This window comes from Epinephelus fuscoguttatus, linkage group LG19 (genome assembly GCF_011397635.1).
Source record: "Epinephelus fuscoguttatus linkage group LG19, E.fuscoguttatus.final_Chr_v1".
In the NCBI taxonomy this organism is placed as follows: domain Eukaryota; kingdom Metazoa; phylum Chordata; class Actinopteri; order Perciformes; family Serranidae; genus Epinephelus; species Epinephelus fuscoguttatus.
Window position 1 is genome coordinate 4,058,954 of NC_064770.1, and position 10,260 is coordinate 4,069,213.

Sequence of the window (10,260 nt, forward strand, 5' to 3'; positions counted from 1 at the left end):
CACAAAACCACATGGTTATGGTTAAGAAAAGATCATGTTTTGGCTTTAAAAACCTGGTCCACTGCTATCATCTTAAATAGAACAAATGAAATAATATTTCTACAGCATTTGTTTTCATCTATGTCAAATAAAGTTACACACACGACAAATGCTTCAGCATGTTGGTGGTAGGGCTGCACGATACTGGGAAAAATTGACATTGCGATTTTTTTGCCCCCAGTGATATATATTGCAATTTATATATTTTTTTTAAGGATGCATTTTTTTCCACCAAATGACTTCAGTAGCTCTACTTGGTGAGAATTAATCATTCTGGAATTATTAGGATGATACTGCTTTGAATGCAACAGCATAAAATGTGCTGAAAATAGGCATTTGTTCAGTGAAACCACCATCTCTTTCAGAGTTTCCCCTATATGCAGCGGCGCACCGCCACTCCTGAAATATGATCGCTGCTTTCTTAGTAACTACCGTTATATTATTTGGCACTACAGAAGCTTCATATCCAGGTCAATTCACACACCTGTGAGAGAGGAGAGGGCTCCCTCTTATCTCTTCATAAACTAAAGTTATATGAATTTGCACGAGGAACGCTTCATATAATAATATAACAATATGCTGTTTATCGTGTTATACGGTGAAACGTTTCACCTTATAACGTGATGACTTATATTGTTTACACGACGGCCTGTCATTTCTGTCTCTCTGTATTGCGCGCGGCAGAGTTCGGCTCCGATGCGCACATACACACACACACACATACACACAAACAAACACATGCACACACACACACACACACACACACACACACACACACACACACACACAGGTGAGCACACTAGAGCGTGGCTCGGGTCGCATTTTCCAGAGTCCGAGACAATTATAACCGAGCCTGGCCCGAACCTACAGCACGGCACTGTACACTGTACTGTCAAAGGAGCGGAGCCTAAATAACAAATTCCAGCCCTTGAATAGGCCGTTTATTCTTTATTCCACTAAATTAGACATCTTTTGTTGGTCTGTCATTAAAACGGAAGCGAGTTTTACGCACATCACTCTGCAATTTAAGCAGAGTGATGCAAGCCACATCGCAAGCCCGGGATGTAAATATTGCACATGTGCTTCATGATGGCGATGCTTAAAGCATATACTATTGTTCAGGCCTAGTTGGTGGTGTTTCCGCCCTTGCATGTAATTACGGTGCTGCATAAATTGCACGTTGCGCTGCGAGTATTCTTGGTGAATTGAAGCCACGCTTTGGACCGCTTCTGTCTCACCGCCATTACGTCTTCTTTGTTGTTTAATATGCTGCTGACTGACGAGCGTGACGTGCGTCATCGACGTAAAGATTCGGCGTGAAAAGAATCGATAGGGGAATAAGCATTAAGGTTAATGATGTCGATGAATTGAACCAGATGGAACCAGTCCTTAACAGGAACCGGTTCTTGATTCCCATCCCTATTTCTCTTACAAGTGCTTCTAATGGCATTTGCAAAAATCCACCATGGCTGAAAACTGTCAAACTGGGCAGCGCTGATCAAATATAAATCATCAATCAATCAATCATATAAATAAATATAAAAGATTCTGTCACTGCATTGCCTGTTTCTCACCTCAAATGTTTTTGGAAAAATATTTTAGTGACTGTTTAACTGTAAAATGACAACGTTTGTGATCCGGAAAACCATGACATGAAAACAGTCAAGTTGAAATGAAGCACTGTCCACTGGCCAGAGCAAAACTTTCGTATTTTACAGCTAAGCAGTACACTAAAATATGTTTCTCATCTGATTAGTTGTTTACTTAAGCCGCAGTGGATACTTGCAAATGCCATTAGGAGCACTACAGTAGGGCTGGGTATCGCCACAGATTTCCTGAAACGATTCGATTCCGATTCAAGGGGTCCCGATTTGATCCGATATCGATTCGATTTGTGATTTTTCAGTAACAATACCAATTTTTGCTAGTATGTGAAAGAGATTCTCAGAGAACTAATAGCGTAACATTTACAAGAAGTTATTTTTTAAAAGAATAAATTCACAACAGGATTAAAACTGAATACTTTATAACTAAATGTTTCTAGAGCAGCAACAGTAATATTAAAACAGCAAAGTCACAATATAAACTCACAATATAATGTCACTGGAAACAAAATGAAAATGTCAATAAAATAAATCATATTCCTGAAATCACAATACTGAGTGAAGTTTAGAAAGAATAAAGAACAAAGACATCAGTCAGTATCAGTCCTGCTGTCCTCTCTGCTCCTCCCTCCGCGGCTGAGGAGACTCGCTGCCTGCAGGTCACATGAAGCTAAACCATTTTAACAGCTGCTGTTGTTTCAGCTTGTTAGTAACAATTTGCTATGAGATGGAAAGCGCTGTGTGCTTGTTTATAACATCATAATAGTGGTAATGAGAGACTGTGGACAGAGCAGACTGAACTTTTCTCCAAAAGGTTACCTGTTGCTGATCAGCTGTATTGATAAAGTATTGGCTTTTTCCTCGAGGAGATTTTATTGCACTCACAGTAACAAGCATAGTTGTCATCAGCTCAAGTTATCTTCAGCTCTCTGGCATGTCAGATTTCATAGACTGATAAGATCTTCTTTCTACACAGCCTCCAGTGGATTCTTCCACCCAGGACACCATGATGGCTGTGCTGGTGGAGATGGGTTTCGGTGACCGGCCGCTTAACCAAAGGCTGCTGAAAAAATACAACTACAACTTGCTGGACGTGGTCAACGAGCTCGTTCAGATGACTGACAATGACTGGTACTCTACACGCTACTGACAAGACAGAGAGGAAGAAGTGTAGGAGGAAGAGAGGAGGAGAGGAGGAAAGACTGGAAGAGAGGAGTTCAGTTCTGCTCATCTACCTTTTTGCCTTCCTCCTTTTGCCCATCTCTTGTATAATTGGAACAGTTGGATGGAGATCAGTCTACTCTATGACCATATAAGAAGACATTCCAGCAAACACTCTGGGATCAAACACCCACTGTCTGTAGTATTACTTTCAGCTTAGGCCTTGATAGCGGCAGGGCAGCTGCTTTACATAGGAATTTAAGAGAGATAAAGAAAGAGACACATTCTTAAAGTCTCAGAGGAGCTATGTGTAGCATTTAGCATTTCCTAAAGTTTAGACCACATATCCCATGAGTCCAACCTCAGCCTACAAAGAGGGCCTTGCTCCATTTTTTGAAAAGCAAGGAGAAATATAAAAGGTGTCAGTAACAGCAAATATTTATTTTAATGTGACACAGTATGCTAATGTTAAGTTGTGTCACCATCAATTCCTGAACAGTTTCATTTCTATGCTGGAAAGTAATGTAACATAATTTACAGTTTGTGTAAGATGCAGCTTTGTGGCTAGCAGAGGTAAGTATTCTCACATCAAAATAATCATGGCTATGACTTGTTAGTGTTGAAATGCTACACATAGCACGTTCCTGCTTTGCTCTTTTACCTGGGACACTGATGAAGCACAGAGCAGTGAGATAATATACACATCCCAGTTAGTACAATAGCGGGGAGATCTACATCATAGATCACTGTGGTACAGTACCACTTAGTCAGAGCATGTGTTCACATGCTAGTCAGTTACACATTGAAAATCCACATTGAAGTAAAGGTGTGCTATTGCCATACACCAGACAGCTCGGAGCACTGATATACTTCCTTTTAGCTACGTGTTTGTGTAAGCATGATGGTTCTTTTGGCATGTTGTTTGTATGCATCCTCAGAAATGACCGTTGCACATTCCCCAAGATGTAGCTAAGCTAAGAGAATCTAATAGAGGTATTCTTTGCTATTTCTGCAATGGCCTTGACATTCAAAAAAATAGTAAACTTGTGGAGTATCGCCTGGGTCTGGGTAGCAGAACTCTAGGCCCAGGTTTGGACTTAGGTTGGATTTGGTTATTTTAAAATGTGCCAATTAACTGAATTCATTTTTGTCACACAGTAGATACTGTATGCAAGACAAAGAGTGCAGCAATGTGTTGCATTAGTTTGGCAAGGTAAGGATCAGTTCATAGCTTGGGTCAAATTTGGCAGTACCAGTTGGTCTCTGTCGGGTTGGGACTTGAAAAGCCTGTTTACACCTGGTATCAGCATGTGTTTCAGCGATTTGAACACACGTGAACAACCAAGACACATTGCTTTTCACACGTGTTTATAATGCGTCTCCAGCTGACCACTTGTGTTCAGATTTCGTTACTTCCTACGACACTTCTGCTAGAAGGTCAAACGGCCCTGTGCACAGTTACTATATCCACACTCTTGCTAACTGCTCATTAGCATTCTCACTAGTCACCTTAGTGGTTGTGAAGGTACAGCTGGACATACCGCTATCAGCAGAATTCAAGATATCTCCTTCCACTGGGCAAATTGATGGATGGTCATGCAAAAATTCATTCAACTGGTCCTTAAATTGACAAGTTAGAGAGTGTTAGCATGTTGACACCAGAACAGCCACCACGTCGTGCCCTGATGATGTAGTCTGAACGGCTAACCATGACATTCTTACCCTAACCAGTCCCACTCTTCAGGCCTAAACCTAACCAACCCAACCAATGAAGGCAACAAGGAGTACTAACTAATCAGAGAGAGATAGTGTGGTTGGCAATGCCTTTGCTTTCTGAGGAAACGCATATTCGTGTAGGGGATGCATCAGATGCATTAGCGTTTACACTAGAAAAGATTTGTAGTAAAATGCATCCCAGAGTGGTTTGAGTGATCTGATCACAGTGCATCCTGGTGGTTGTTTACACCTGTATTTAGTGCTGTCCACTTGTGATCGGATCACCCAAGATGCATGTCAATACCAGGTATAAACAGGTAAACTAATGCAGGTATGAGTCGGATTTAGATCTCCGCGTTAGGCTTGTGAGGTACTACTCAATGTTCCCCCTTGAGGATATTCTTTTTAATCATCTAGGCTAGGGTTGGGGGACAATAGAATATACACGATGAGTTGATAAATTTAACAGAGGGAACTGTATGTCTCCTGTTGTGCCAGGCTTGTTTTTGCAGGCAGTGTTGCAAATCAATGAGCTGGACTATTTAGTGACAGTATTATACCCCTTTGCCACCAAAATTAGAACATGTACGCAGGTTTTTTTCTAATGAAATAGACGACAGACTCTATTGCCAGTTGACCAGAGCTATATATATGACTCTGCAGCAGACAAGCATGCCTTTCTTTTAGTGGTGTGTTACATTTCACATCATGGGCAGGTTGGAAAACAGGTTAGTAAACTGTAGAAAGCAGCAAGGAGGCCTGTGAAAACTCTACGGGGTTAATTCTTTTTAGTTATATTTTACTTATTTGGTGTCTCTTTCAAACTTGGTGCACACTAATTTAGATTGATGTTTGAGCACTGCTTGGACAGAGATGGGCAGTATTTTGTGGTGGCACGTCATTGCATCTCACCAGTAATGGTGCTAAAATTAGGATGTTCACCCAAGTGTTGAATTTCCATCAGTGCTGATTGGAGCCAGAACCGATAAATACCCATGACTGCAGAGTAATTTGATCTGTGTGTAAATGGCAATTGTAACCTTTCCTGTTACATACAAAAGTCAGATGCTGGCTGGTGTTAATGTTTTTTGTGCAGTGGGAAAGGGGATTTAGATTTTTGCGTGATGTGACTTTTGATTATGTGAGCAGTTAGAAAATACCTTCATTTGTCATGTATTAAGTTATTAGATCGGCCCAAATCAGACATTCCAATCTGGTTATTTTATCCTTAAACAATTTGTCAATTGATTTTCCAGAAATGTTATTGGAAAATTCACCTACTCATGAAGTATATCTATATTATGATGTAGAATTATATTTACCCCTGGTATTGTACGCAGGCAAGTATGTGATTAATTCTACCTTATTTGTGTTGGAGACATTTGTCTATACATTCATGTTGGTAAAAAGCAAGTATATCATGATCCTCAGAGCCTGGTACAAAGTGATCCTCTGTGCTCTTTTAGGTTCAAGTATTGTAGAGTATGGCTGCATTCTTCTTAATATGATCATTTTATAAATTATGCCTATATCACTGGAGGGTTTTCACACACCTCTAACTGTACTGTATGCATAATCTACTGACAATGAGTAGATGACTACTGAAAGTAGAAAAAAACATTCCCCAATGAACTTTGGATTTGGAGAGAGTGTTTGCGCTTAAAAGCTTACAGGACACAGGGACCATTCAGTCAACATCAACTGTTTTTCTCCAGTATTGACTTTGCCCTCTTACACACATTCCCTGGACCTGTTTATTGTCTTAAACATGTTAGCTAGCTCTCACAGTAAAGATCCTCTGTTTTCCATGAATCTCCTGGTCAGAGTAAAGGTCTCAGAATGCTTCAAAGGAGCTAGTTTGTACAATCTGTTGTCCTACTCATTCTGAATGGCCATACTTAAAGGCAGGGTGAAAAGTCTGGTCTCAGAGTCTCCTTCAAGTCTAGTGCTTAGGAAGCAGGATGACATCAGCAGAATTTTCTGAATAAGTTACCTGTCAGTCAGTATGACTTCATCTACAGCTTTTGGTTAATTTGTACCAAGCCAGTTCATAAAACATGAAACAGACCAGAAATAAGAGCTCCAGTAGGTCTGTTTTCCCCCTTGGTACAGACTATAGATTGAAATAAAATAATGGACATAGCCTCCATTTCGTCACCCATTGATTTGTGCACTCCAGTTTTGAAGCCTCGAGTCAGGCATTTTGACCATCGCGATCTTAGTTTTTTGGAGCCAAAAGTGACAATACTTTGACAAGGGGTGGAGCCTACTTTAACGTTAGCTGCTAACTTGGTTAGCGCAGTGCATTTACAGCTACAGTTAACCGTGATAATGCTAATGCTAAATTTTACCAGCAAAAAACAGGATTCAAACCATTCAACCAATTGTTTTTACCAGAAGAATCGAATATCCAACTCCTTAAAGGGTCTTTTAGTACAACAAAATGCTGAACAAGACTTTTTTTTAGGTGATGAAATGTTACTTTCATGAACCGAAAACACAGTTAAATAGCGACAGCTACGGCTACAACTATCCTTTGTGAATCTGGGGTTACACCATGGAGACATTTCTAACCAGCATTATCATTGTGATAGCAACTTTTCAATGGATGGCACCCACTTGTCACTGAAAGCAGCCACGCCCTTAATTATGCCTAACTTTAAGCCTTAATTACATTTTCAAAGGTGAGTTAAATAAAGACTTATCTGCGTGTAGTTGTCATGCATGGGAAATTTAGCTAGAGAGACCAAACCTGTTTTTTGTACCAGGCTGTAAACATGTTTATTTCTGCTGTTAAGTTGGGCATTTTAATATGAGGGCCTATGGAGAGTGACTCGCTTTTGGAGCCAACCTCAAGTGGCCATTCAAGGAACTGCAGTTTCGGGTATTTCCATGTTGGCTTAATTTTTCAGCCCTGAAGTTTGTCACTTGGTCCAAACCAAATAAACCAAACCACAGTAATGAAAGCAATCCTAGATGATGTAACAAACTCTTCCTTTGAAGTGTACTGAGGTTAAAAAAATTTGAAAATGAAGACTCTCCCTGGATTTTGTTCACTGTATTTCTCTTTTAACATCACGTGTGACACAGATCTTTACAAATCAGTCAGAGAGAAATGGCTGCTTTAAAGTGACTGTATTTATCTGAGTCAGATGGGGTGATGACCTCAGATAGGATCCAGCTACGCTGAGTTGAATCCACTCAGCAAAGCTCACGTGTCCTTATATGATTTTGTACACCTGTCATCTGTCTTGTGCTTCTTTAAAGTGATCTGGTGTGGGGGCTAATACTCCTAATGGACATGTGCTTCTTTTGGTAGAGTATGTACAGTTACAGTGAGGTCATTCCATCTTAAACTGGAATCAAACAGTGTGTAACAATGTGAAAATGTGTTTTTTTTTCCCTTCACATATGTATGAATATATACAAAAGCTCCTAGTTGGAAGCAATGACTATCAGTTGACTTTATTAGTTTAAGTTAAGATTGTTTAAGATGCTTTAGCTTCGAATGCTTGAAGACTGTTTGGTGATGATGTTGTACTTATAGGCTTACTGTGTGGTGGTTGAATTTGCTCTGCTGTATGTGTGTGTTAGTGTTTTTCCTTTGGAAAAAAAAAGTTACCAGATTGATTGAGGATCGTCTTTCTGTTTGCCATTAGGGCAAAGACTTGAAGGACTTAGGTTTGGAGTTGAAGACATGATTTAAAAAAACAGTACTTGTAGGATTATGATTAATTTTGTGTATATGTAATACATAAATGAGTGGTCCAAAAAATATGTTAATTCTGCATTTTATTTTTTTTTTTATTATTTTTTTTTTTTTTTGCCAGGCTGCAAAGTCAAATAAAAGTCACTGTAATCCATAGACACAAATTCTACAATGAAGTTTAAAGGAATAATTTGATCATTTGTTAAAGTTGCTCATTTGCTTTCCTGCCAAGAGTTACGTGAGCATCAGGAACAATGAAAAAATACCTATCCCTAATTTGATCATGTCTTGGTGACAAGTGTTTTAAAAGGAAATATGGCAATGACACATTTTATATGTTTGTTGTTTTTGGTTTTTTTTCCGTTTTGTTGTTTGCTTTTTGGAGGTGTCCTTTTAGTTAATCTCCTGCTACATATACACAGTTCCTGTAGTAAACTCATATCCATCATAGTTTACACGAACTTCTCATCATGTATTCCAGGATTTAGTGTACATTTTGTATCATCTACACTCAACCGAATCTCGCCACAGTCCCTTTAAAAGACATACTGTTCCCCTGTGCATAATCAATGAAACCCTGCTGCACATGTCTAATCCAAACTCCTACATGGTGAGATGGAACCTGGCTGAAATGTGCACTCAATGAAGGTGGAGTGTTTCACATACTATACTGTATGTCATTTTGCTTTAAACTGACATGTATGTGTTCCATAAGGGACAGTCAGGTGAAATATTTTCATATCGGGGTATGAATACAAGTGAAGTATTTATAGAGGAAGAGAAAAGCTGGGTAGTTTGAGCTTTTTTTCTGTGTTGCACTTTATGAACATGGTTATGATGTATAAATAGTCTGTCTCCAATTAAAGTCATTACACTAATGAGGGATTCCTGAGTCATTTTCCTTTGTAGTGGTATGAAGACATAACACTGTCTGCTAAAGGACAAGCATGGTTCTCAATAGGAAGCACAGTCCCAATGAGGACATGGGGTCGCCAGCTTTACATACTGTGTAACACTCAGTCCAGTTGCCAGAAGAGCATGTTGGCATTGTACATTTCTGCAAACCACGAATATGTTACATGTGTATGTTTCATATGTATCATATCAATGTTTCTAAAGTAACATAGTATATGAGCTGACTTTGTCATCTGGAGGTTATGGGAATGGTGGATGAAGTGACATCTAGACGAGACACCTGTCAAGTCGCAAACCACTATTGAAGGCCAACAAATTATAATACTGGTTGTGATTTAAGGAGGCATTGCTGTGTTTCCAGCAGCTTTTAATGCACCAAAAATGGGTGTTTAGTAGCAACCCATTGCCATTTTTCCAGCAGGGATAGTGCCACAAAAATGTTTTTCTTTTTACTGAGACATCACTGCTTTTCCAGTAGGGATTGTGTCCCCAAAACTGGGTATTTGAAGCCAAATAATGATCTTTTCCTTACCATAACCAAGTGGTTTTTGTGCCTAAACCTAATCATGTTACCAGAGAACTGTTGAAATGCGAAGTTCAGACGTATTCACTACATAACTTAACTTGGTTTGCAGAAACGTATAGAATCCCAATGTTTTTGTTCTGGCGTCTGAGTTGTAAGACTTAATGTTGCATCTGATTCAAGAAATTTTGAAATATTTCTAACTGGATAATAAATCCTTTTTTATTATCCACTATCAGGCCAAAAGTATGTAGACACCCTTGTCTATATACTGTAGTGCGCTTTTGCTCTGGGGCTTAACAGTAGAAAATTGTCCATTTAATCCCAGCCCATATTGCAAGGATAAAACATGCAAAAGAATAACAATTTGAGGTAGCACTCAGTGGCATCACAGACATAACTCTCAGGGGCCCTAACATGGGAAGGGCTTTAAGAAGCCTGGAATTAAAAGTTTGTTTTTATTTTCAGCTTTTAAAATTCATCTTATGAATGTCATATGAAACTAGTTGTATAAACAGTTCATTACAAATTATTCCAATAACCACGAAAGTTGCAAAGATGCAGTCGGTATTTTTAGAATGCCAAAAAAAGGT

At 39.2% G+C, this 10,260-nt stretch overlaps 1 protein-coding gene across 6 annotated transcripts in view; it reads left to right on the plus strand.

Moving 5' to 3' along the window:
- nbr1b (NBR1 autophagy cargo receptor b) overlaps positions 1-9,107 on the plus strand; it is a 56,038-nt gene extending 46,931 nt beyond the window's left edge. For all 6 annotated transcript variants that reach the window (XM_049560181.1, XM_049560182.1, XM_049560183.1 and 3 more), the window contains one exon: positions 2,620-9,107. In XM_049560181.1, coding sequence (XP_049416138.1) covers positions 2,620-2,793 — 174 coding nt within the window. In that variant the 3' untranslated portion in view covers positions 2,794-9,107. The remainder of the gene's footprint in view (positions 1-2,619) is intronic.
- Positions 9,108-10,260: the final 1,153 nt, after the last annotated feature.